This window comes from Neopsephotus bourkii, unplaced genomic scaffold, assembly GCF_033783945.1.
Source record: "Neopsephotus bourkii isolate Nb327-2 ecotype Australia unplaced genomic scaffold, CSIRO-AGI_Nbou_v1 NB_551, whole genome shotgun sequence".
In the NCBI taxonomy this organism is placed as follows: domain Eukaryota; kingdom Metazoa; phylum Chordata; class Aves; order Psittaciformes; family Psittacidae; genus Neopsephotus; species Neopsephotus bourkii.
The window spans coordinates 152,432-180,047 of record NW_026901052.1 but is presented as its reverse complement, the minus strand read 5'-3'; the positions used below and the strand labels follow the sequence as shown (position 1 = coordinate 180,047).

Genomic DNA, 27,616 nt, shown 5'->3' with positions numbered 1-27,616 from the left:
ACGGGGGCTGCCCAATCTGCGCTGCCGCTGTCCCCCTCCGCTCCCCGCGGCGGTGTCGTGCTGTCCCGGCAGGCTTCGCGCGGCGCGGCTGGGGCTGTGTCGGTAAGATGGCGGCCGTGAGCCTGAGGCTCGGAGACTTAGTGTGGTGAGTGGCGCGGCGGGTGGCGGAGGATGGCGGGGCAGACACTTCCTGTGAATGAGGCTGAGGTGCTACCTGTGGCAGAGGATGCGGGGGCGGGGCGGTGCCGTGGCTGTGCCGTGTTCGGGAAAGCGCGGTGGGAGCCTGAATGCCGTGACGAGCGCTGTCATCCCGCAGCTGGGGGGGTTTCCCGACTCCTGTCTGCGGGTAGGGAGGGGTTCGGCAGCGCAGCCGGCGGGGGCGCTGCGGGCCGGGCAGCTGGTGGTGCTACTGCTGGCCCTCGGGGGCTGTGTGAGGTGGGGCGGGGGGGCTGTGATCCGCGGCAGTGTGCTGAAGCGGGCCGGGAGTAGGAAGGCTCGGTTCTTGGCCCGGCCCGCGTCGGAGTCTAACGGGAGGCGGCGCATAAAAGAAGCAGTGTAAGAAGGAGGGAGTGAGGGGAGCCGGGTTAGGGGGCCGATCGTTGCGGGGCTCTGTTGGAAATATGGTGTTCTCCCAAAGGAGGTGAGAAGGGACGTAAAGTTAGTAGGTGTTTAGGATGAGTAGCGATACAATTTCTTAGCAGTGCTTTAGTGAACCGATACGGCAAATCGGGAAAACTGGTTTTTTTGCACGTTAGGATGTCCCTGTTGTAGCTCACAGAAGCCACTTTTGTCACTCCGGTTCTGCCCTCTAATAGATGGAGACCTGTATTTTTTTTTACCTGTGTGTATTTCCTGATCAGAAGGGAAATCCATCAAGTCCTCCAAGCACGATTCTTTAAGAGCATTGGCCCTACTGTACTTGATAGGCCAGGGTGTGCTGCTAGGGTTTGCAAGAAATAGCTAATTCTCAACACGCAAGTGCATGCATTTATATTTATATCCCAGATAAAAAGAAGCGCGTGCTCCATGCTGTGACAACTGCAGTTTCTCATCCGAAAAATTGACAGTGCTGTGAAGTTGTCTAATTTATATAGCAAAGTAAGTACAGATTGGTTCCTTTTAGCAAATAATTTATCTTTTTTTTTTTGAAGGCAGATTTGGGGAGTGCACTGCTTACAGTGTTGGAATGCAGATTATCCTGCTTTAGTTTTGTACATGACAACCTAGACAAGTACTACCCCTAGAGCCGTCACAGAAGAACTCTGTACAAAGACAGTAGCATAGGAAAGGCTTTGATGAATGTCTTGTTCAGTACAAGAATGGAAGTACCAAATATGAGACACGGTCACTGTTCCAGCTCTTGGCAGTGTTCCTGCCTGAACATGGCTGTGGAATAGTCTGTGCAGCATTGCCATCTCACAACCGCTTGCTGAGAGTTTGGGAGTGGTGGGCTCCATAGGTTCTTTACCAGTCTCTTGCAAGACAATGACTGATAAGGTTTTGTGAAAGCATTGCCACCATGCTGAGGGCTAAGACTAATGTCTCGTCTGTGAATAAGTACTTTTGTGTAGTTTTCATAATAGAATCATTTGCAAGCGTAGGAAGTAACTTTTCTGCCTTTTTAAATGGCGCTATTACATCTTTAGCATGTCTTGCTGTGGTGGTGAGCACCTGAAGAAAGTGGTATGGAACTGTTCAGGGAATCCTTACAGTAATTCTTTCCTGTGAGAGCTTCTAAGAATCTCAGTTCTCTGAGCTGGAAATCAGTGGCTGCTCTGCTCACTGGACTGTTATGTCTGAATGACTGTAAGTTACCAACCTGAACTTTGGTTTGATTGCCTGCATCAGTATATTTTTCGGTTCCTTGTGAGGGAATATCCAGTATTATGGGAGTAATAAGCACTGTAACACTGTGTTTTCCAGGCAGTAGCGGTGCTGCTGCTGATCTATTCATGTAAATTCTGATAGACTAGTGAGATCGTGGTGAGAGGCTTAGTTTAGGTGCAGGTATCTAACAGTGTAATGCTAGTATGTCAGCTGTGTGTCCTGTCTGTCACGATAGATTTAGAATGTAAGTTGTAACTCTCTTAATACAAAAAATGTAGCATAATCCAAAAACATAAACATGGGATAGCTGGTCTGTTTGTTTGTTGGTTGGTTGGTTTTTCTTTTCCTCTTTTTCTAGTGCCTAATACTTTTTTTTTTCTCTAGGGGGAAGCTGGGCCGGTATCCTCCATGGCCAGGAAAGGTGAGGTTTGGTGGCTGTTTGGTTTTTATTGGGTTTTATGTGTGTGTGTGTGTGTGTGTGTGTGTGTGTGTGTGTGTGTGTAGGGTTTAGTTTTGTTTTTTTGGTTTGTTGTTTTTTTTTGTTGTTTGTTTGTTTTCCCCATCATTATTGTATTACTTTCTTAGGTTTTTGTGGTGTTTTTTGGTTGGCTAGTTTTGCTTTTTCCTTCTAGACTGAGAGAGTTCTGCCTGAAAGCATTTCAGTTGAAGATTAATACTGGATCTTGTTTGGTTTTTTTTTTGCTTTATTTTGTTTTGGTTTGGGTTTGGTTTTGTTTGTTTGTTTGTTTTTAATACATATCCCACAAATTAACTGTGAACCAGTTTAGGGCTTTATTTGATATGGTTCAGCATGTCACTGACATCTGTTAGTTCAGATGTAATCAAAAGTAACAGAGAGCAGTTCTTTCAGCTCTGAAACTGATCGTGTTTCCCAGATTTATTTGTTTAATTCTTACTGGTTTCTGCAAGATAAGTTTCTTTCCTCCCATAGTAAGTTAAATGCACTGTGTTAAGTAATAGAAATAGTCTGTCTTCTCAAGATATTTTTTAGAGCCATGTTTTTTGAGTAATCCTGGGTTAGGAAGTAGTTTAACTTTCTCTTCTGATTTGGTTGGTTAGGGTTTTTTTTCCTGATGAAAGGCCAAAAAGATTAAAAAAATTGTATGTGCTGTTTTTATTATTTCTACTTCTCTGAAATAACTTTGTATTTTTGGTGTATGTATAAGGATTAAGCACGCTGAGAGAACAGCATGTAGCAAGGTAAAGTGTTGTTTGATGACAACCATTAACGTTTTGTTATTGGATCAAGTGGACTCCATGCTCTAGAGCTTTTCTGGTGTCAGCTGTGTAACTGAATGACAGCTTTTTCCTAATATTTTAAACTTTATTAGCAATCTGTTGTGGGTGTGAAGACAAAGGTTTAGATGGAAATGTTAGAAGTTATTATTAATGCCAATTTTAAAAAGATTGATAACTTATCTATTGGAGATAAGGAGAAGAAAACCTCACTAATAGTGTAGTGATACATCCATGGAGTTTGGGTACTTTTTCACTCTGCTGCAGCATACCCATGTCTAAGGAAATACATCGCTTACATATTTACTTTAAAGACTTTACAGATTCAGGATTCTCTTCCTAATCAGGTAGAAAAAGCAAACAAACCTACAGTAGCTGTAACACATGATGTAAAATCATAGAGTAAATTTTCATTTCAAACATGCTTTTTAACTTTCACTTCTCATCACCTTCAGATTGTTAATCCACCTAAAGATCTGAAGAAACCTCGTGGGAAAAAGTGCTTCTTTGTGAAGTTTTTTGGAACGGAAGATCAGTATGTACCTGCTTGATTTCACCTGGGCAAAATACTGTGCCATATAATAAGGATCTTTCACAGAAGAAATGTTTACTAACACAGTGCAGTGGAGCTTTGCAAAGGATTGTCTTTTATCTGCACTTTAAAAAAAATAAACTATCATTGTATGCTATAACTGCTCATGTGGGGGTATGAAGACAGGAAAGACATAACTAAATCATGTTATGATTTCAGTTGCTGCTGTGAAGAAAAGCTCTAGGTGGCTTGCCATTTTTAGGGCAGTAGGTGTGACATGACGAGGTTAGATTTTAGCCTGTGTGTATGATAAAGGTACAGCTAATGAGTGCATTTGTTTTTCTGCTAGAGGAATAAACCAGCACTGTATTTGATGTTTGTAAAAGAATATACTGTCATACCTGGTGACTGAAAAGATTCTTGCTGTGCTTTGAGAAGACTTTACAGTAGAGGAAAGCAAAAACTATTGTAGGCTGTCTTTTTCAAGACAGAATTTATTGATTCCAAGCATATCTACAAAATCATAGCTGTCTACACTTAGATAGTTACAAGCTGGAAAACAAGCAAACAAAAAACCCTTCAAAGCTGCCCAACCCCACCGAGAACTTTGGGATTTAATCAAACTGAAAATTATTTTGCTATTTTTCTCCCCCCCTTTATTTTCTGTTATTTTGTGTTGAGTTATGCAGTAAGGGAGAAAATTGCAATTACATGTGGAAGACTAGAAAACCCTTAACTTTTTTAGTTAACAACTGAAACCATTTAATGGATGTTTATTAAGGAAATTATTGAAAATAATGCATTCTTTTTGCTCAGTATTTAAAAATAAATTTCCACTAAGAACTGAGGTCTAAACTTGGAGTAGAGTAAATGCTGCATAATCGTATGAACTTTAGTTGGATCTCTAGTAGTCTAGGACAGGTGCAGTTGATAAGAGGGGAGAGAGTGGTTTTTGGTGGTGACGTTGTTGGGCATGGTTATTTGAGCAAATCAAGTTCTGAAGTTGAGGAGATTAACTACTTTTATCCTGATTGTTCTTGATTCTTGTATTTCACATTATTGAATCAATTACAGAGATGTTCTGTGTTAAGACATCCCAGAGAGACCTTGACATGCTTGTGAGGTGAGCAGATGCCAACCTTATGAAGCTTAACTGTGACAAGTGCAAGGTCCTACAACTGAGTCTGAGCAGTCCCAGGCACAGCTACAGATTGGGCAGAGAAGAGATTCAGAGAAGCCCTCCAGAGAAGGACTTGGGGGTGTTGGTTGATGAGAAAATGAACATGAGCCGGCAGTGTACACTTACACCCCAGAAAGCCAACCATATCCTGGGCTGCCTCAAAAGGAGCGTGACCAGCAGGTCGAAGGAGGTGATCCTGCCCCTCTCCTCTGCTCTCATGAGACCTCACTTGGAGTATTGTGTGCAGTTCTGGTGTCCTCAACATAAAAAGGGCATGGAACTGTTGGAACATGCCCAGAGGAGGGCCACGAGGATGATCAGGGGACTGGAGCACCTCCCGTATGAAGACAGGCTGAGAAAGTTGGTGCTGTTCAAGCCTGGAGAAGAGAAGGCCGCTTGGGGACCTCATAGCAGCCTTCCAGTATCTGAAGGGGGGCTATAGGGATGCTGGGGATGGACTGTTCATTAGAGACTGTAGTGACAGGACAAGGGTAACGGGTTAAAACTTAAACAGGGGAAGTTTAGATTGGATATAAGGTGGAAGTTTTTTACTGTAAGGGTGGTGAGACACTGAAATGGGTTGCCCAGGGAGGTTGTGAGTGCTCCATCTCTGGAGGTGTTCAAGGCCAGGTTGGATCAAGCCTTGGGTGAGATGGTTTAGTGGGAGGTGTCCTTGCCCATGGCAGGGTAGTTGGAACTAGGTGGTCTTAAGGTCCTTTCCAACCCTAACTATTCTATGATTCTATAAGACAAATCTGGAAAAAAGTGGTCATGTGTGGTACTGTAGCTGAGATGAGCAACAGGAATGCAAATAAAGAATTCCGAGCTGCAAAATAATCGGGATTTATTACACAATTCTAGAGCTCTGGCAAGGGAAAATCCAGTTATCTTTCACGGTAAGGTAGTGTGGTGGTTGTCATGTCTCCTCCTGCCATCTCCAGCTTGTGAAATGTAATCATTTCCTGTTAATAATTTAGAAATGTGCTCACTTTGACTGGCATACCCTGCTGGAAAATTAAATAGAAATTAATGCTGTCCCCTTTGTTATGCTTTCAAAATAATTTTAATAGAGAAGCTTGTGTGCCTGTTCTGTCCTGACTTGGAAGTTTAAACGGGTGTGCTGGCTAGAACACCACAGTTAGGACAGCACAGATCTAACCAGTGTGCTGCTTGAGAAAATCCTGATCTTTGAGCATTATCAACCAAATCAGGAAAAATGTAAATGATTTTACTTGAAATGTGAGCTTGAAGAGAAAAATCCCTTTAATTATTTTGTGGAGTAAACTGATATGTTCTGCAAATACTTTTTTCTAAGTGCATGTAAACAGTAAGTGGAAAGACGTAACTGACGAAACAGCACTACTCTACATACTGAAGAGTGTGACAAGCAGGATTATGCAAAGTTCTGTCACTGACTGTAGTCCATTGTTGTGATGAGTACACCATGTTGTGATGAGTACACTTACTCGTACTAATACTCTAGTGTATATTGCTTCTGTTTTCTAGCACTTCACTCTTTCTGACACTTTCAGGTTTGTAAGGTGACGTTCTTCTATCACTGATCCATTTTTATACTTCTATTCTTGCTCTACTTTGTCAAGGTTCAACAGGTAAGGATACAGGTATAAGCTATTTGCCTGTTGTCCAGTGTGTATAGGGTGAAGGTGATGCTAGCTGCTGAGTAGAATTCCTCTCACAAACTTCTGAGGCTGGTTGCCAGCCAGTTTGTTGATGGGTAGGCAATCTCACACTTGATAGTCTTATTTTCTTCTGAGGTTTCCCAGGTGACTGAGGTGATCAGTAATGCCTCAGTTTCAGGCTACTTAAAAGCTGTTTCCTCCTGACTTAGATGGCTCCAGTTTTGCCATACCAAAGATTAAGGAGAAAGCTGTTTAGAAGTGAGAACTAGTGTGCATGCATCTGAGTGGAATGGAGGGGTAAACATAAACATAGTGATGAGTTTGAAAATGGCTTTGGTGTAGTGTATAGATAGGTTTTGATTATTTATAACCGGAGAAAATGTGTTTTTCCCAGTGCAGTGCTGCAGTGACTAAGGAAATATGTTAACTGGGAGGCTGTGAGTAGTTTTGGCTAAAGACGGTAAATTGGGAGCGTGAGTACATTCAGACTGTGGCCTAAGACCTGGCTTTTTGATAAAGCTTCTACTGAGCTCTGTGTTCCATATGTTAATTGTACAGGTGGAGTCAGTTGCTTCTGATGTGATGCACATATTCATGTAGTGCCTCTTATTTACTTGTTCTCCACATTGATAAGGATATTTTTCCATTCTGCCTAGGAGTTATTTTTCTGGCTGCCTCTTCTCAGAGCAAGTCACGTTAAAAGGGTTCTTCATCTAAAAGTGTGAAGACCTGATGTTTCCTGCCCATAGACCTGGCAAGGATGTAATAACATCGAAATATGGGAGTATAAACAAAATTATTTTAATTTAGTCTTTCTAAATAGAAGTGGAACTTTGAACTCTTACCTGTGTTTCTAACTGTGCTTTTAAGATAATTTTTAAAGTCCCCTTTAATTTCTCAAGCTACAGTCTTGTCCTAGAAAGTCTTTGTAGGTCATTCCAGTAGTCAAGTATTGCAGTGTAAGAACTTATACTTTCCTATATATGTGCCTTTTTGCTTTTAGTGTCTAGTACCAATAGACTGGCAGGCCTGCAGCTTGCAAGCCTTAGTGTGCTTCATCCAGTTCAAAATATTCTTACATTTCATAGCCTGCTTGGGAATTCATTATATCACACTGTTAAAAATTAGAAAAAAAAATAATTTGAAGGTATCATTTCACTGTGTTTCGTAGAAATAGTAGCAAGAGTCCTATAGTTATCAGAGATGTGTGCAAACATTTAGCTTGTGTCTCTCCCTCTTCCCCCTTTAGGTAGTCTGTAATAGCCTTGCAATAACCTTGTAATAGGTCTTGCAAATTATATATATCAGTCTCAATAGAAAGCTTGAGTAGTCCATTTTTACTCATTGCACTTTCATGAAGCATCAGAACAAAACTAGTCTTACTAAATGTGGCTGAGTCAAGGGGCTCTTCCTGATTTGATGTATTAATTTAAAAGTTGAAAGCTTGCAATCCAAGAGAAGTATAATAATCCGCAGTCTATTGCAGCCCTGAGAAGAAGGAGTTGAGGGTCTTGGTTGATGAAAAGCTCCCCATGACCTGTCCATGTGCATCTGTGCCCTGAAATCCCCTCATGTGCTCGGCTGCAGCCCCAAAGTGTGAGCAGCAGGTCAACAAAGGGGATTCTTCCCCCTTCTTCCAGCTCTGGGGCAACAACACAAGAATGATGTGGAGCTGTTGGAGCGAGTCCAGAAGAGGACACGGAGATGATACGAGGGCTGGAGCACCTCTGCTCTGGAGACAGGCTGAGAGAGCTGGGTTGGTTCAGCCTGGAGAAGAGGAGGCTCCAGGGAGACCTTAGAGCAGCTCCAGTGCCTAAAGGAGCTACAAAAAACCTGGAGAAGGGCTTTGGATAAGGGCCTGCAGGGACAGGACAAGGGGGAATGTCTTTAACCTGACAGAGGGGAGATTGAGATGAGTTCTTAGGCAGAAGTTCTTCCCTGTGAGGGTGGTGAGGCACTGGCATAGAGTGCCCAGGGGAGCTGTGGCTGCCCCATTCCTGGCAGCGTTCAAGGCCAGGTTGGATGGGGTTTGGAGCAACCTTGTCTAGTAGAAGGTTCCCCTGCCTGTGGCAGGGGGTTGGAACTGAATGAGCTTTGAAGTCCCTTCCAACACAAACCAGTCTGAGATTCTGTGATAACTCAGCAGTGAATTAATGTCCTAGAAAAGCATTAGTGACATTACATTACTGAAGATGTTATATTAGCATGAGAGATTTCTGGATATAGTCTCTGAAATGTTCATTCAGGTCCTGACACCAGAAAACAAAATCTGCCAGGTATTACATGTGGTCTGAGGGTATAGGCCAAGCTGCCAAGAGGGAGTTAGCTTATAGCACTGTTTTTCTCAGCTAAGCAAATTATTCTATGCAGAGCTCTGTATAGCCATACTGCTGTATAACACAGCCAGCTGGCATGTTGTTAGGCATCTCTGCAGGCAGAGTGCTGTAGCTGAAAATGACTACAGTAAAACTTTTCCACCTCTTACTTGTATCTTTGGATGTGTAAGTACTCTGCAGCACTTTCTTACTGCACAAATATGAAAAACCTAGTACTTAGAATTTCTTTCAGTATTGCCCTGCTGCCTTGTTTTCTTTTGCTCAGTATGCCCTCCCTTTAGCTGCATGGGCAATCATTCTGATTTATTGTGGTCATTTTTTGTTTTGTTTTTTTTTTTGTTTGTTTTTTTTCCCCCATGAAGACATTTGCATATCAAATCCTGTACTTTGAGCCATTTGAGTTGTTTTACTAATGGAAATTGAGGCATTCCCTTTTAACAGCAGGAAACCCATTCTGATTTCTCTGTTGTGTTTGTAAATAGCCAAGGAGTTTTCCCTTGACATTTGAAGTTGGTTGTGTTAGCATTTAATGTGGACATCTATACTGGTGCATTGTAGAACATGATGAATTTTTTCCCAGACTGTAGTAAGTACCAGACATTTCAAGGTACTGTGCCACTGTTTTCCATCCCTAAACATACAGCTTGCAAAAAATTTGTGTACAGTCCTCGACTTCCATTTCTCCAATTTATCATGAGGAAGTAATATCTTTAGACTGGAACAGAGTGGCTCGAATGCTGAGTGGTTAAGGTCTACTTTACTGTGCTAAGCTCGTATCATAGATTAGAGTCTGGCAGCTCTGATTGCATCTTTCCACTGCTACGGTTTTCCATGCAGCTCCAGGTCACATTCATAGTATGTGTTAGCACCTTTGCTTTAAAAGCATTGGAATTTTTGAGTATTGTTCATAAATGTAACATAGATTTTACATGAGTAGTGGTTTTATAAGAATATTTTGAGAGGGTGAGGAAGGGTATGGAGAAACTAAAAGAAACCCAGTACTAACACGTACCTTTTTTACATCTTTTCACTTTTTGTTTAGCCCATATTTTAACAGATGTCAGATGACTCTCTGTAGCAGTATGAATACAATTTCATCTTAAATATGACATCTTCAGTAATGTCACTAATGCTTTTCTAGGACATTAATTCGTTGCTGGGTTATCATACAGGTTTGTATTGGAAGGGACTTCGAAGCTCATCAAGTTCCAACCCCCTGCCACAGGCAGGGGAACCTTCTACTAGACAAGGTTGCTCCAAGCCCTATCCAACCTGGCCTTGAACGCTGCCAGGGATGAGGCAGCCACAGCTTCCCTGGGCACCCTGTGCCAGCGCCTCAGCACCCTCACAGGGAAGAACTTCTGCCTAAGAACTCATCTCAATCTCCCCCCTGTCAGGTTAAAGACATTCCCCCTTGTCCTGTCCCTGCAGGCCCTTATCCAAAGCCCTTCTCCAGGTTTTTTGTAGCCCCTTAGGAACTGGAGCTGCTCTAAGGTCTCCCTGGAGCCTCCTCTTCTGCAGATTGAACAGGCCCAGATCTCTCAGCCTGTCTCCAGAGCAGAGGTGCACCAGCCCTTGCATCATCTCTGTGTCCTCCTCTGGACTCACTCCAACAGTTCCACATCCCTCTTGAGTTGTTGCCTCAGAGCTCGACACAGGACTGCAGGGGGGTCTCCCCAGAGCACAGCAGTGGGGTAGAATCCCTTTCCTTGACCTGCTGCTTACACTCTGGGGGTGTGCACTTGAACCCAGAACCCCCACGTGTGCTGGGCTGCATCCCCAGAGCGTGAGCAGCAGGTCAAGGAGAGCTTCCCGTCACCCAACAGCCCCAACTCCTACTCCTCAGGGCTGCTCCATCCAGTCTCTGCCTAGCCTGTATTTGTGCTTGGGATTGCCCTGACCCAGGTGCAGCACCTTGCACTTGGCCTTGTTGAACTTCATGAGGCAGGCATTGGCCCACCTCTCCAGCTTGTCCAGGTCCCTCTGGATGGCATCCCTTCTGTCCAGTACGTCGACCGCACCGCACAGCTCCATGTCATCAGCAAACTTGCTGAGGATTCTCAAGCCCACTGTCCATACTGCTGACAAAGATGTTAACAGCATTGGTCCCAGTATTGACCTCTGAGGGGCACCACTCATCACTGGTCTCTACTTGGACATGGAGCTGTTGACTACAACTCTTTGAGGGTAATGATCCAAATAGTAGTTTCTTTTATATGTTGTGTGCTAGAGGCCTCTTACCTAAATATTTGACTTTGTTGGCATTGAGGTTATTGCTTAACAGAGAGATCTGTTGTGTCTGAACATGAATGATTGTTTTGGTGGAAAGTTCTTTTGTTTTCAAGTGTTCCGAGCAGAGATATGTTTGTACCATATAGAAGGTTATCCACTTAAATGACACACACAAAAAAACGAAGTGGAAAGGAAAAGACTTTTATTACTTTTTTTTTTAATTTTATTTTATTTTTAACATTGAGGCAGCATTTAAGACTGTCTTTCACTGATCAGTTTGCCTCTGAGATCACTAGCTCTTTGTCACAGAGAATCATAAGTGCCAGGATGCATCTTTGAAGCTATGATCCAGAAAGCCTTGTGCTTTAGATGTTCTCCATAGCAAAGGAAAAGAAATAAGAAAGGAAGCTAATGGACGTGTCTGGTGAGGAGGGCTAGGATGTACAGAAACCTAAGAGAATGCCTTGATAGAAGAAAAGCAATTTTTATTTAGAAATTCTAATTTGGCAACAAGGTTTATCACACTTTATTATAGCGTAGTCCAAAATTTTGGCTCCTTCATATACATAACGGAAGGGTTTTGTGGGCTGATGTTGTCTAGTACCTAGGGATGCTTTATCGCTGGCTGCCACTCAGAAGAGCTTTACAGTAGAAGAGAATTTAAAGATACAGTTCACTAATGGGCAGCTAGATGGGATTCTTTGAACAGTTGCCAGATGGCAGACTTTAGTCTGAAAGTAGCAATTTGACTTTTTATATTATATTAAGTCAGTATTAAGAAGAAGATGTAAACTAAGCAAAGATTGAGTTTTGCATGCAAAACAGTACTGGAATCTGCTCCAAGACTATGGGCATCCTGGTGTAGTCTGCAGTGGTATTGTGGGAAGGATGCCAGCATGTTTTGCAATCAATTCCCAAAAAGCTGCAGTCTGCTTCAAGCAGATCGATTGCTTACTACAGTGGCTAATGCAGGCAAAGAGGATTTCCATGGTTTTAAAGAGTTTACTCGGTTATATTCATGAAGAGAGGACAAGCAAGATCCAGAAAGGCATAACAACAATAATAAAATTGCTATTATTTTCATCTTTATGTTCAGCATAGCTGTGTGACATAATGTTTACTGTGTCTGAAAAGGTAGCTCTTAAACCATTTCAACTGCTTGCAAGAGCTAAACTGCACTGGAAAATACTTAAAACCTATAACCATGGCTAGTTGATGTTTGTAACAGAGATGATTTGGGACCAGAGAAAATAAGTTTGATTGGGTTTTACTGTGTGCTCGGAAGCACTGTTGGCCATCCTAAGGTCAGGAAAAGCTTTTCTAAAACTTACTCTGGTCAGTTTTCAGTTGGATGGAAGTAGCTTTGTAACAGTGTAGCTGATAAGCCTGGGCTTGAATATGGGAAGAGAGGAAGGTAGTTTGTTCTCTGAGAGCCATAAAGGATTTTGAAAGCAAAGGCATTCCCCTAAGTGGCAGTGAAGGAGTGATAGAAGAACTTGTCAACCTCAAGGAAGGCAGAGTTGTCACCCTATATTTGACCACTTAAACATTTGGTAAATGTTAAGAAGTCCTATTTAGCAGCAGTGGGAAGTTACTTGAGTTTCCTCATAGGACTGCAGCCAGGTTAATCCTGTGCTACTGTACCAGTTAATCTTAAAATATCAGTAGTGAAGAGTGGTTCTTTTACCTCAAAAATGACAACATGGTAAATGTTAAGAAGTCCTATTTAGCAGCAGTGGGAAGTTACTTGAGTTTCCTCATAGGACTGCAGCCAGGTTAATGCTGTGCTGCTGTGCTACTGTACCAGTTAAAATATCAGTAGTGAATCAGTGTGGTTTCGTGAGGAATATCAAGGTACATCAGAAACTTCTTCAGCAATAACCTGTAGTATTTTTGCTCATTGTGCTTGTGATTGGGTCTGTTGAGATATGTAATTTTGCTTTTTTTTCCTCATGTGTGCCAAGTATGTTTGAACAGGGGTGGATGGCCGAGAATTATTTTGTGACCCCTGCTTTCAACAACCTCTCGAGCAGATTCATATTATTGACTGTCTTTTGTGGAAGCATGTGATTATGGGTATTCCCCCTTGTGATACAAGAGCAGTCACTAGGCTGCCTCTGTTCTAAACAAATACCTGTGATCACATCCAAAAGCTGTCTTGCTGACAGCATATATGAATAGCACTTAGATTGGAGCACTGCGAGCATAAGAGGATATAAAACTTGAGAGAGAAACGAAGTGCCAGAAGAAAATTCTTGGTGAATGCAGAAATCACAGCTTTTCAGGCTGTAGAAAGCAAGTGAATTTGGGCTGCTATCTTCAGTAGCTCTGGAGAAAAAAGGTGTATCTGTGCGGTTTTGGAAGTGGGATGGTTGAAAAAGTTGCTGTTTGGAGAATATAACTAACTTATTTTCTTGTTTCTAGTGCTTGGATCAAAGTGGAGCAGCTAAAGCCTTATCACCCTCACAAAGAGGAAATGATTAAGATTAACAAGGGTAAGCGCTTCCAGCAAGCGGTGGATGCTGTAGAGGAGTTTCTTAGAAAAACCAAAGGCAGGGACCAGGTAAGTGGTTTCTTTTTCACTCTGTGAGAAACAAAACAAGTCTGGCATGAATGATGATCAGGTCCATTTCTGTGTGAAAGGAGTTTGTCACATCTGGCAGGTTGAGGGTGGCTTCATTTTCACACCTTTGGGGTTCTTTCTGAAGTTTTTTCTTTTTTTCTTGTATCCTCTTTTCTTCCCCGTTCAGTCTTGTTTGATGGGGAAAAGCTGGTGTTAAACTGATGGAGAAACCGAAGACGTTAATTGATCTGCTTATGATGATTTAATAAATTAGTCTTAGGTCTTGGGCTAGAAGTTGATATCTGCTAATCTTGTCTTCTGTATACTGGAAGTGCATCTGTCTGAACACGATACCAGCAAGTCTTTAAGTGGCCTGTTCCGTTACTCCTTACCTAAACTGATGTGTTTTTGCAGGAGAGCTGATCAGGAACTTCATTCACCAACTTCAAAGGGCTAACAAATATCTAGTTTTAAAGTTACTATGCTGTTGTTTTGCTTGTTAGTAATCAGCACAGGGTCTTTCACATCCTTGGTTCTGCATGAAAATCATTCCAGCTCCTCTTTTCTTACCATCTTCTGTTCTGTAATCTCTCAGGCATCTTCCCATAACTCCAATGAAGAGAAGAATCGGCATAATTCCAGTGAAGAAAGAGGCAAGCAATCTGCTGGTGAAGAGAAACGCAAAGCCAGTTTCCCTGAAGGGAAGTTGAAGAAGGGCACAGGGGAAGGAAAAAAGAGGGTCTCTTCTGTCTCATCAGAGAGAGGATCAAAATCACCTTTGAAAAGAACCCAGGATCAGAGTCCCCGAAAGCGGGGGCGTCCACCCAAGGATGAGAAGGTTTGTTATGCATGTCCACCAGTGCCCTGTGGACTTTACAGATGGACTCAAGGGTTGACTGGCACCTTGATTAACAGGCCAGCAGGAAGAGTCAGTTCAGTCTCAAGTTTTTTAAGCTGTTCTGTGTTACTACTTCTAGAACATTTGGCCCCCTGATACCTTTAGCAAGCATGTTGTTGATTCTTCCCGTAATTTTCACCAGTTAGTTATTTTGAGTGGCTCTTTTCACACCTTGAGAGGGCTTTGAGAGCTGTATCCTGTGACTCCACCTTTCGTCTTGCCCATCCCTCAAGTTCAGTTTGTGTTGGAAGATTAAGTTAAGACATGGGTCTTCATATGATTCCAGACTTCTCCCATCTCATCTACTTGGTATGATTAAATGATTAGTAGTCTTACCACTTCACCCTCAGTACTTAGAGGGGGTGGTGTGTTCTTAAGTGCTAGGTAGGGCTTAAAGAAGAAACTCTTGTAGCCTGGGGAATCCACCAGAAGAATTAGTTGTATTCATTCCAGCTTCTATGCTATAGGATGTATTTCCATCCTCATGACAAAGATCTGAACTTGGAGCATTATTATTTTATGCCCATTAGTTCCCTGTTATTTCTGGATGTTGTGGCAGCAACAATAGCCACTGATACTTTGTCTACCATCATCTAGAGTTCCAGCCTCTTTATTTGTTATGGAACTCACTGTTGTGGTCCAGATCTTCCTTTTCCAAATGGATAATTATTTCTTCAGTGGAACATTACAGTGCGCATGCTCTGTCTTGAGACTACACCAGAAGACCATTGGAAGACCTCAGCTGATAAACTGTATGGCAACCTGCTCACTCACCTGTGCTCCAAAGGGATCATGTTATGCCATGCTTCACAATCTTTACTTTCAGTGTATTTCTGGATACAAGTCAGGATGGTAGTCTTTGATCTCCAAAATGGTGAATGGATTTGCATTCACTGGTTGAACAGCAGACTCTTTCTTGATGTATTAAAATGGAGCTGATAATCTCAGGTAGTAGCTGTGAAGGAAATGCTGGATTTTTTTTTTTAGAGCTGTCTTCTGTTAAATGAGGCTGTATAACAAAGCCCATCAGTTTCTCCTTTTGGGGAGGAGCTGGAGGAGGGGAGGAACAGATGCGTATTTGTGAATTTTTACTAATAATTTTAGAACTTGTGGCTTGACTGATGCAGGAAAATACTTCTCATGCTACATGCTTTCACCTCTCACAGTGTCTTGCTATGAGCCTGTTGTATCTCCACTATTTCTATTACAAGGCCACACGGCCTTTTTTGCTGCTTGCCATACACTTTTGTGTCTTTGAGCTAGCTTCATTCCAAGATTAATCAAAACTAATCACTGGGAGAATTCTGATCATGCTGACACATTGCATGCTTAGGTTTTACAGTATTGGCTACCTCAGAGCATCAGAGTGCTTTGAGTGACTTGGGGTAGTAAAAATTATTTTACTGGCAAATTGCAAGGGGACTGGTTTTAAACAGCGTATCACAAAGAGGTGGCCAGGTATGTGATAAGTCTAGCCCAAAATCATGAAAGTAAGCAGGCTAACGTAGGAAAGTAGCTTCTGGAAAGTAATGTACTGACAGTTAAAGAAAATGCTGTCAAAATATAATAGTACTGCTGTAATACTATTTTGCAGCCTGTGAAATAATTTTAGAATCTTCTTGTTGTCTTGCTTGGTTCTCGTTAATTTTCCCAAATCCTTAGCTCTGGGGTAGAAAACACTAATGGCACTGTCTTGCATTGCTGCAGTGTTGGGATTTGGGGGGTTTTGCACCATCACAGTCCAAATTGTGGTTTTCCAAACAATAAGAATGCACAAAAGTCAAGAACTCAGTTGTTGCTGAGGGGTGTTCTATATATGAATGCTTTGTAGGCATACGTGGTCATTCAAATACTCTTGCTTTTAAGCTTACATGCATGTTTTCAGAGGACCAGCATGACTTTGTAGGTATCAGAGCAGGTTTCATCCATGCTTTACCAGTTGAAACAGCAGCATGATCTCTAAGGAGAGAATTTTAGTGTGCAAGGCTCTCCCTAGACACTTCAAGGTTGGAGACTTGAGCAGATGTGATTGTCAGCCACAGGCTTAAAATGTAGGCTACTTGTTTTTAAGATGGGAAGGTTGGAAGAGTTAGACCTCTGTGCAGAGGTCTGCATCCACCAGAGGAAAATGCTGGATCAGGTCTGATCGTTTGTTTATCTGCTCATTGCATGATTACACAATTGTGATGATTCCTCTTACATATGAATAATGGATTCTCCAGAAGTGATAACTATGATTGATTTGCTTCATTGGCAGTTCATGTTTTCTTCACCTCACTTGTGTTTACTAATATAGTGTGTGTTTAAGTATGAACACTTCATGGAATATCATGTGACATGGAAGGCATTTGTAGTGCTTTTCAAAACTGTGTGCTCATATAATCAACTTGCTGTGGCCAGCCACTGAGCCAGGTTGTAAGCTCTTTCTGCTTCTCTTGCTGTCTCCTCAGGACCTCACAATTCCAGAGTCAAGTACAGTGAAGAGAGTGATGACTGGAACAGTGGCTGGATTTAAATGGCCACCAAGTGTCAGTGAGGTAAGAAACTTTACAATATATGTGATTTAGGAACTGAGTTTGTTTAAGCAAATCTAGAACCTAATGTCTGGGCTGAAAACCAGCGAGATCTTTTCCTCTTGTAGGAACAAAAATGCTCTAGTTTTGTCATTCTGAAGTGTAACAAAGCTAGACGATATCCTGGGCAATTAAGACTGAAATCTCATTTCCCAGCATACTACTTTGTGAAACCGTTCACCGAATCACACTTAACGTGCTGCATTCAGTTTTGCACTTCTTGTTTCAAAGATATTTCTGGGACTGGCTTCATGGAACTGAAGGAGGTGATGTGGATAGGCTCTCCCTGTCTGAATATTATCATACAGAATAGTTTCATTTGATTTCCCTCATAGGCAGCTTTTGGAAACCTTTCAGTTTTTATGCATAAATAAGTGTTCAGTAAAGCAGAGTAAGAGCAGTATGACTGAAGGGTAGTGCTTATGATGCTCACTGGGGAGGTGAGATACTTGGGTTTACAGCCCTTGTTCCTGTTAATACGGATTGCCTAGCATGTGACAGTGCTAGGTGTAATCCACAGCCAATTCCCAGAATGCTGTTTTAAGGAGTTCCCTGGAAGCTGGAAAATAATGTTTTCATTCCCTTGTGAAGAGGAAGAAGTGGGATATGAGATCTCTTCCTCCCATGTTAATCTTGCTCATAATCTTCTCTGGTTTTCCAAAGCTAGAGGAATTTGATTTGAATGGCTTTGGTTTTGAGAATGAAACACAATGTAAACTGCTTAATTGAAACAGGCTGCTTGATACAGCTGATATGTTTAATATTTTCCACCTTAATCTGTCATTCTTGTGCAGTTTGGGAGAACAAGGGAATTGTGCTGTGGTTGCTCAGTGACTCTCTGGGAATGTTTCTTAGCATGTGCTTTCTCTCTCTGTAGCCTGTGAAGGACAGCGATCCACACTTCCATCACTTCCTGCTGAGTCAGACAGAGAAGGTGAGGATTTGGCAGACAGGATTATTCTCCTGGTCTGTCTAGTTTGGCATCCTGCCCTGTGCTGGGATTAAGTACAAGCAGTATGTGTAAAGAGTTCATCACAAGAGTATCACACATAGAGAGTATGTGATACTCTTCTTCAGGGGCTAGGGGCAATTGGATTCTCATGTGTTTAATTACTTCCTAGCCTTAAGGTTTAGAATGATTTGGCATTGAGTTCAGTGAATAGTTTAAGTAATTAAAGATAATCTCACACCAGGATTTGACAGCTCTGTTGTAAATTCTGTAGATTGAATGTTGAGGGGTAGGAAAAGATGGTTTTCTGTTTAGAATCTCTGTTGTTAGGTTGTCTTCTGTTGTCCTACCAGTTCCTTCCTCTGGATGAACTTGTCAACTAACTGAATATGGCAGGATTTCCAGGACCAGAAAAGCTTCATGTAAAATGTAGCCAGCTTATCTCCTGAGAGTCAGAAGCCTTGCAGGATTTTACCTTCAGCATCGAATGTCAGGAGGAAAAGATCAAATCAAATGAAAAAGGTTTTATGTTTAGCTGAGGATCTGGGCAGAGCCAGAAGGATTAAGAGCAGCTAACAGTTGTAATCTAAACAAGCCTTACCATAAGCAGCATGGGAAGGAGCAGCCTTCACCTTAACATTTGCTGACAGCCACTTGCCTTCTCACATTAACAAGAAGGTTTTGCTTCCACAGCTGTATGGACTTACTGGGCATAGGTAGGAGGCAAAGAACTCTATGGCAGGCTTTCAAGATTTCTGTTTAATTTGGCCCAATGTGAGAGTAGGTTTGCCCTGGGTCCTTGCCTCTAGAGGAGCCAGTCATGCGAACTACAGACGGAAGTTCGCGGCACCTGCTGGGACAGGGTGGGAAGGGAGGAGCTTAGTGTGTTTCAGTAGGGTTTTTTTTTCGTTATTTTCTCCCTTTGAAGAAAGCCTAAGAGCTTTCCTCCTTTGCATATTGTGGTGGGTAGGTGAGCTGCCTGTTTTTGTCTAACAAGGATATGTCTATTTGCTAAGCAGAGCAAATCAGCACTGTCCTTTCCCTGAATGCTTTGTCTTCTCCATGCAGCCAGTTGTCTGCTATCAAGCCATTACAAAGAAGCTGAAGGTTTGTGAAGAGGTAAGGCCAGTCTTGGTTTTGGTGGGTTTTCTTATTGTCTTGAGGACTTACAGTTCCTCCAGAGCTGTGCACTCTATTTTTTCCCCCCCCCCTCTTCCCTCCCCCCACCCCAGGAAACAGGATCCACCTCCATCCAGGCAGCAGACAGCACAGCAGTCAATGGCAGTATCACGCCTACAGACAAAAAGTAAGACCTCCAACGCACTTCAGCCATTTCCCTTTTTCTCCTTCCCAGCTCAGACATGCAGCCATTATCCAGCTTGTCACTGAGAATAAATAAACCTAATGTTTCCCTCTGACTACAGATCTCCTCTGTCCTTGTGTGAAACTCTGATTTGGGGTGCAGAAGGGGAGAAGGCAGCTAAAAACAAACAGGGGCTGTACAGTAGAAAAATTCAGAATAAGGTCTGGCCTGGATAAGTTTGCAATTCAGGGCTTTTCTGCAGTTGCCCTTTTCCTGTAAGGCATGCTGCAGAACATTAAGCATCATTATTTCAGAATGCTGTATGAGGCAGAAAGTGTAGTGCCTGGCAGTTGACTGGGATTATTTAATCACTCTCCTGAGCATGTAGAAGACAAGAGTACAAGGGAGGCGTGTTCTCCCACCGCAAGAGCTTTGCTGTGTAGCATGTGAGCTTTCTGGTTTCTTCTAACATACCCCTTCTCCTTTCTAGAGTGAGAGAAGCCTAACTTGAGCTTCCTGTTTCACTCTGTAACTTCTGCTCTGTTCAAATTGAGCTCAGGCCACAGCTTGCTGTTTGCTATTATGGTCGTTCTCATGGGATGTCAGTTCTCAACCGTACTCCAGGGCAACTACAATAACAATGAATCTGTTAGGTAAAACAGTCTCACAGGAATATGTGGTTCAGAGGTGGGTTGGGAGAAAAAGAGTATCTTGTCTGTTTTAGAGACTTGAAAATAGGGGAACCTTGTTTAAGTGACTTGCTCTGACTTGTCTAAATGAGGTTGCTCTAACAAAGGCAGCATGGCTAGCTGGGTGAGTGCAGGTGGCTTGCAAAAGCACATCTGTAGTATGGCTAATTCTGAAGAAGTAACAGGAATTGCCAGGCAGATTTTGTCGTGAAGTTACATCAGACATGTAACTGAACGCTTCAGAATCTCCTTGTAGAGTTGTTGGTTTGGTAGGAAGCTACATGATGTATAAAAGGATCCTTGCCACAGTAACTGTGAAGGAATTCCTGTTGCAGGTAACTACAGGGGTGGAGCTTTTTAGCACGTTGTCTTTCTCTTGAACAGGGAGAACAAAACTTTTGCCAGCTTTGGGAGGGTAGGAGGAGGAAGGCAGCTGGTGTCCGGAACTATTGTGCCATTGCTCATGGTGACCTGTACTGGCCTGTTGCTTCCTTTCTTTCTGTGCCTATCTGAAATCACAGCTGTGGAGCAGGGGCTACTTTTAAGCATCACGCACAGACCTAGCCCTGTCTAGTTAGGTCTGTGTGTGATGCTTAGCACATCAGTCCTTGCTGAGCTTTATTAAAATAAAGATTGTAATCATTCAATAGTATAAGCAAGTCATTGTGCATGTGACTTAGTTTAAAAATCGAAAATTAATTAGAGAAGCACCTGTTGATCTCTGAAAGTTCCCTTTGTCTTCAATAAGGCAGTGGCTGGCAACAGAAAGCAAAAGAGGAATAATTTTAATAAAACAAATCCTCCCAGACAAAAAGCCCAGACCAACCAAACCTGTTACCTTTTGGTAGTCTTCTGAAGCAGACTAAAGAGATTCTTCAAGAAATTGTTAGGGATGCTTGGTAAGCAAAATAAGCAGTAGCTTGCTTTTAAAGCTCATTATCTGCCTATTCTAGCTATGGCTGCAGTTGAATGTGTTTGGTTTTGGTGTGGTTTTGGGACTTCTTTGCTAGTGATGCTCCAGGGTTTCTTCTTCATCTCCAAGACCATGAGAGGCTGGCAACAATTGTTTTCTCTTGCATTAATGTTTATCTCTTCCTCTCAGGATAGGATTTCTGGGACTTGGCCTAATGGGAAGTGGCATTGTCTCCAACTTACTGAAGATGGGTCACACTGTCACTGTCTGGAACCGGACTGCTGAGAAGGTAGGCATGTGCTTAAGGTCCAGATGATGAAATTTAACCTTTTCTAAATGTGGGAGAGGGTGCCCAGGAAACACAAGTATATGCTTGCCACCTTGTTTTTCATTAATTCCTAGGTGATTTTTGGGAGCCACTTTTGACTAGATGAAGCTGTAGTCTGTTATAGTATGGTCACTCCTATGTGAACAGTCCCCATCCCCTTGCCATTTTGTATGAGAAGAGAGAGTGGCCAGAACAATTATAACCTTGTGTATGTGTTGGGGAATGCAATGTAAATTGCCTCTGGAAATACTGCTCATATAAATGGACAAGTCATTGTCTCGTGGAGCCAGACAAAAAGACTTGCTTGGGAGTTGATCTCAGGAGTGGTGTTTTAAGATGCAGACCACAGCTTTGTCCACACATCCATTGTTCTGTTCATGTGGCAGTAACAAAGATTCTGTTGAAAACCTACTGTGTCGTAAGACCAGGATGAGAAGGGTTTTATAGGTATATTCAAAGTAAAGATGGAGTTTATATTACAGTTGTATTCTAGCCATTATTGTCCTTTGTAGTGGAAGAAGAAAAATAGGTAACTTAGGGGAGTGGTGGTACTTGGATGGTACTGTGGAATATCAAAGGCAGGAAGAGCACTGTGGTTACTTTGGTAAAAGGGACTGAAAGATTTTTTATTTTTTTTACTGCAAAAACTGGCTAATATGAGGGGATAGAATAAGAAGGAACTAAGACTCTGAAGCAGCATGCCACTGAAACATGTCTCAGCTGTGTGTATTCCTGTTTACTGTCCAGTAGTGCCTTTTTCTATGTCTGTTTATCGTTATTTTTCTTCACATCTCGCCTCCAAACCTGACAACCTTCAGTCTCTTATTTCACCAAAGCATATTCTTTCCTATGTCTTTCTTTGAAGTTCTTCACTTGGGGCTTCAGAAAAGCTGCAGAAGAGCCCTTGTATGTGTGTATGGACAAACCAACAGCTGACAACCCAGTTGCCTGACTCCTTTTGAATTTGGTTCTAGCAGCAGACTTTGTTTCAGCGAAATGCTAGAGAACCCATTTGCTCCAGACTTAATTTTTCTTACATTTGGATTTGTGACTTTTGCAGTGTGATTTGTTCATCCAGGAGGGGGCACGGCTGGGAAGAACCCCCGCTGAAGTTGTCTCCACCTGTGACATCACCTTTGCCTGTGTATCAGATCCAAAAGCAGCAAAGGATGTAAGGATTAGCTCTTATTGTTCCTCCACCAGCTAGACTACATGATAGAGTCACTGCCAGTTCTGATTCCTACTAGCCATGGTAGGCTGGGTAGGTCATTGAAGGTGCTGGGCAGTGCAGCTGTGTAAAAATAAATGTCCCGACAAAAACCATACTTTTTAAAAATAACCCCTGGGGGTTAGGTTTTGACATCCCTGTAGGAGTCCACCAGTGCAGTGCCAGGCTCACTTGAACTGCTTTTCTGCAGGATTGGAGTTTCTTTGCAGACACCCTATTGCTTTACCGTTCTTCTGTTCCCCACAGCTGGTACTGGGTCCAAGTGGAGTGTTGCAGGGTATTCGCCCAGGGAAGTGTTATGTGGATATGTCCACCGTGGATGCAGATACAGTCACAGAGCTGGCCCAGGTAATAACATTCAACTGAACTTCTTACATCTGTGATTCAGCAGCAGTACTGCAGTTCTTGTTGCTTCAGGCAGTAAGCTGTTGATAATAAAAGATGCTTCTGAAGATTCTTGGGCTTCTTTTAGGAAACATTCAAGTCCCAGGAAAATAGGACAACATAAGTTGTCAAATCTTGACTAGCAAACAAAGTTGGACAAGACATTCCCAGATGATCAAACAAAGCCTGTAGATTGGGCAGGGCTGTTAGGTGGCACGAGTGCAGACAGCAGCCAGATTTTGATCCCTTAAGAAGTATCTGTAGCAGATTGGTATTCTGTAACAAGATGGAGAACAAAGCACTGTCTAGATTAGTAACTGCCCTTAAATTGATAAAATGCATAATCATCTATTTTAAATGTTGTGATTGGGGAAAAAGAATGCCTTCATGTTTCATTTTGTAGAAATATAGAGATTTCTGTAGACACATTCTGAAGTAGTATCTTCTTTCCTTTTTGACATCATTATTGTTATTCTCTGCCCTAAAGGCAGTGTGTGGTGTTGCATGGGGAAGGGGAGCTGGTTTTGGTGAAGTTTCAGCAGACATGTTGGCGATGCAGTAGTGTACAACATGAATTGGGAGAGTGAGGAGTTGTAATATTAGTAAACCTATGGCTTTCCTCTTTGCGGAAAAAGAGGGGGGGATATCTTCTTGGCTTACACCACATGTATAGCCTCAGCACCAGTTCCTTGTCCATTACCGATACCATAGCAAAAGCACCTAAGTTCAGCTTCTTAAAACACGCACAGTAGTGATGGGTGTATGAAAGTGTTGCTGGAGTGTGAGGGCAAATCTTGGTCTCGAGTACCATTTGCAGGATGGAGCATGTGTTAGTGTTTTCCTCTCTTTATGTGTCTAAGCTATTTATTCTTCTTTAAAATTCTGTCCTCAGGGATATGAATGCCTTAAACAATGGTCTTGCTGTACTGCCTACACAGCATCAATGCATGCTGTTCATGCACAACTAACCAGAGATGCTCTTTTTCCAGGTGATTGTGTCCCGGGGTGGTCGCTTTTTGGAAGCACCGGTCTCAGGAAATCAGCAGCTATCTAATGATGGGATGCTTGTGATCCTGGCAGCTGGCGACAGGGGTTTATATGAGGACTGCAGTAGCTGTTTCCAAGCGATGGGGAAGACTTCATTTTTTCTAGGTAATTGAAATACAAAGGGCCTGATAGGGGTTTCTTAGTCAGCACAAGGACTGAGAATTCCAGCAAGGAGTCCAAAAGGCATATGTGTTCTCTGTTTCTTGTCTCCATAAGCAGTATGCCTGTTCTTCTGGACCTTGGCTGATTTCAGAGCTTTCAGCCTAACTGGAGGTTTAATTGGGGTTCTTTAGTGTGGAAAAGAGAAGGCTTAGTGGGGACCTTAGTGCTCTCTTCAACTACCTCAAAGTGGGATGGAGAGAGGAGATGGCTGGTTCCTTCTCACAAGGAACAAGTGACAGGACAAGAGAAAATGGACTCAAGCTGCACAAGGGGAGGTTTAGACTGGACATTAGGATCAGTTTCTTCCCCAAAAGGGTTGTCAGGCATTGGGACAGGCTTCCCAGGGCAGTCACCATCCCTGGAAGTGTTCACAAACCATGTAGACGAGGCCCTTGGTGACATGGTTTAGTGGTGGCCTTGGCAGTGCTGGGGAACAGTTGCACTTGATGATCTTAAAGGTCTTTTCCAGCCTCGTTGATTCTGTGATTTTTTTCTTTTGAATACTGGCTCATTTTGGAAAATCCATGCTGCTTTTCATTTTAAATCTTACTCTTTTACAATTCCTTCCTTTGAGTACTTGCAAAATGGGTGAGTTTCTGAAGTCTTTCTGGGGAAGGGAGAGTTGCCAAGTGAAGAGTCTGGTAGTGTTAATACTGTGTGGAATGGGGGAGCAAGGCTGCTGTATCTCTTCTGGAGGAATGCCCAATGGTATGTCTCACTCCCAGGTGAAGTTGGCAATGCTGCCAAGATGATGCTGATTGTCAACATGGTCCAAGGCAGCTTCATGGCAACGATAGCAGAAGGACTGACTTTGGCTCAAGTGACTGGCCAGTCCCAACAGACCCTTCTGGATATCCTCAATCAGGGACAACTTGCTAGCATCTTCCTGGACCAGAAGTGCCAAAGTAAAGTTCTCTTGACATTGTTTTATTACATGACATTTGCCACAATCTAGCAGCATTTCAGATAATGCAGAAGGGAGAAAATAACCATCCCATCTTCATCAGCCTGGGATTCTGGGTATTTTAAGCATTCTGGAAATGAAGAGCTGAGTTTCATTCCTTTCCTTTCATAGTCAGGGATTCTGAGAATTCACCCCAAGCTCTGCATGGTGTACAGCCTGCTTAGGATTTGAGTTCACAGTGAGGATTTCACTGGGCCAGGGTAATAACTGAAGTGGAAGGCAAGCTGCTTTGCAGTCAGTTTGCTTTGTCAGTGGGCAGTAGTGACATCTGCTGTGGCCAGGTAAAGATAGAGGGCAGAGAAAACGAAGAGCTAAAAGCAGTGTTCCCAGTGCTCAGCATGGGAAAGGGAAGTTTGGTGTGGAGTTGCATGCCCTTGCAGTGTGGGCTTCATTTACTTTTGTCATGCTTATTTTTTGCATGCATTCCTCTCGACAGATATCTTGCAAGGAAACTTTAAACCTGATTTCTACCTGAAATACATACAGAAGGATCTTAGATTAGCTATTGCACTGGGTGATTCTGTCAACCACCCAACTCCCATGGCAGCTGCTGCCAATGAGGTAAGAGTTACTCAGTTTTCAGATGTGTGTTGCTCAACGTTTCTTCTGTAGAGCCATTTATCAACACAAGCCAAAATCTAAGAATTACATCATCTCTGTAACAAGGGAACAGTGATTGAAATACATTTTGAGTAGGATGGAACTGAATTTATTTTGATTTTAGAAGCCCTTAGAATGTCACGTCATTAAACATAGATGGCCTCACCAGTACCTGGTGTGTCCTGATTTGTGCTGCTCCAATGACTTGACATACAAAGCAGTTCTCTGGTTTGCAGTGGTCAGCAAAGTAGTTTTTCTGCTGGGGAAAGGCTTTGCACATGTGTAAGCACTGATACTTTCCTGATTTCTCTTCTCCAGGTCTATAAACGAGCAAAAGCATTGGACCAGTCAGACAACGACATGTCTGCAGTGTACAGGGCCTACATCCACTAGGCTACACCGTTCTTACTCTTAGTACTATGATTACTGATTAATATTATTATGATACTTGGTTTTAACTCTGGACCAGTCCATCTCTGTCTTTCCATTTACTTTTATATACAGACTTTGAGACCTGCCATGGAGGCAGCTGCTGCAGTGAGCCTTCCCCTGGTGGCAGAAGGGGGGGGGGGGGGGGGGAGGAAGGGGCTTGGATTGTGGCAGTCTAATTAGAAAAATCCATGCCATGCACTGACAGTCATGGAACAGAACAGTGGTGGCTTGTTCAGAAGCTCTGAGGCAACTCTGCCAGAAATCTGCTGCTTGGCTGCTTTTATTTTCTTCTTTGTATGCTTGTCCAGGATGCTGTTTCTAATGATCCCTTTTCTTCTTTGCTGTGAAAATAATGCGTGTATTGGACTCTTTGCATCTAGAGGACAGGTGACATACTTCCCATCTACCTATGAATATCAGTAAAGTCCTTGGTCCCAGGTAAGGTGAGGAGCATTCTTGTTAATTGGCCACTCTTAGAGAATATAGCACCTCCCATGGAGGAGAATGGCAGTTCAGAAGGTAATGGGGTTGCATGCAACACTGTCTTGATTCTGTTTCAGTTTAAACTTCCACCTCCCCAAAACGCTGATGGAGGAATTCCTTGTACAGTTAAGAAGAACAGATTACATCTGTAGCTTAAGGAACACAAACCTTCATGAAAATGAGAGAATGCCAGTGTTAAGTGAGCCTCCTAAAGGGCTAATCACAGCTGCCCATCCCCAAAACAGCATTGAATATCAACACATTTGCATAGAAAACTGCAAGAGTAACATGTAGCCTAAAACTGAGGCAGAGATATTCTGGGGAAGGAGCAAACCTTAGGGTTGCTCCTGGTCTTAGTTTATGTTGTGTTGCTTCACTTGCTTTATTCTTGTTTTTTTTTTTTTATCCTTGTAGACAGTAATGACAAAGGTGTCTTGGATTACAGCAGTGTCACAGTCAGAGTGATGAGTCTGAAAGGGGCGAAAAGAACAATTACAGAGCAAAGAGATTGGGATTCCTGAGCTGCTTCCCATGCTCTCTGTCTGGCCTTTGCATGGTCATTATATCCCTTGCCTGTTTGCCCATCTGGAAAGGTGGGTGATGAATGCCTGCCTCACAGGGATGATTTTCTGTACTGATTTGTGATCTTTATACATGTCAGATTTTCCATACATGTTCTTAGTGTTACTACTCTGGGCATGACACTAGCACAGTGTGAAACCTTTTCCTGTGCCTGTGACTCTGTGGCCAGACAGTAACTTCTAGAAAGACTAGGAAATAAAATGGGAGGCTAAGGCCACTCACTACTGAGTTTCTAGCTTCTAGACTAGAAATATGGGACTTTAACTGCAGATGCCAAGGATGGAGAACAGAGATGCTCTCAGTGTTGCTAGCAGAATAACCCTCAGCCTGTCTCTCAAATTCACAGAGCATGTTTAGGGTTTTTTTCTGTTTCCTCCCCATTCGCACTTACTGTTCTCAGCATTAGCCTTTTAGAAGGGTTCTTGCATTTTAGACTTGAGAGTTAGTAAAATGCCAGTAAGAAATTTTATTGGCCAAAATCTCTTCAGTGGCACAATCTTCTTTCTTGGGTTGG

At 42.6% G+C, this 27,616-nt stretch overlaps 1 protein-coding gene across 4 annotated transcripts; it reads left to right on the top strand.

The window, feature by feature from the left end:
• Positions 1-26,068, top strand: GLYR1 (glyoxylate reductase 1 homolog). 4 transcript variants are annotated; one of them, XM_061351124.1, is made up of 17 exons: positions 1-145; positions 1,006-1,098; positions 2,212-2,248; positions 3,540-3,619; positions 13,429-13,567; positions 14,163-14,405; positions 16,916-17,002; positions 17,916-17,972; positions 19,056-19,106; positions 19,220-19,293; positions 21,082-21,181; positions 22,281-22,391; positions 22,695-22,796; positions 23,822-23,984; positions 24,767-24,946; positions 25,442-25,566; positions 25,924-26,068. In XM_061351124.1, the coding sequence occupies exons 5-17, from the start codon at positions 13,481-13,483 to the stop codon at positions 25,996-25,998; spliced, it is 1,455 nt and encodes a 484-aa protein (XP_061207108.1). In that variant the 5' UTR covers positions 1-145; positions 1,006-1,098; positions 2,212-2,248; positions 3,540-3,619; positions 13,429-13,480; the 3' UTR covers positions 25,999-26,068. The 4 variants fall into 4 exon arrangements, with proteins under 4 accessions (XP_061207108.1, XP_061207110.1, XP_061207106.1 ...); XM_061351125.1 differs by lacking the exon at positions 1-145 and adding an exon at positions 535-555; XM_061351122.1 differs by lacking the exon at positions 1,006-1,098 and having other exon boundaries at positions 8-145.
• The last annotated feature ends 1,548 nt before the right edge of the window (positions 26,069-27,616 follow it).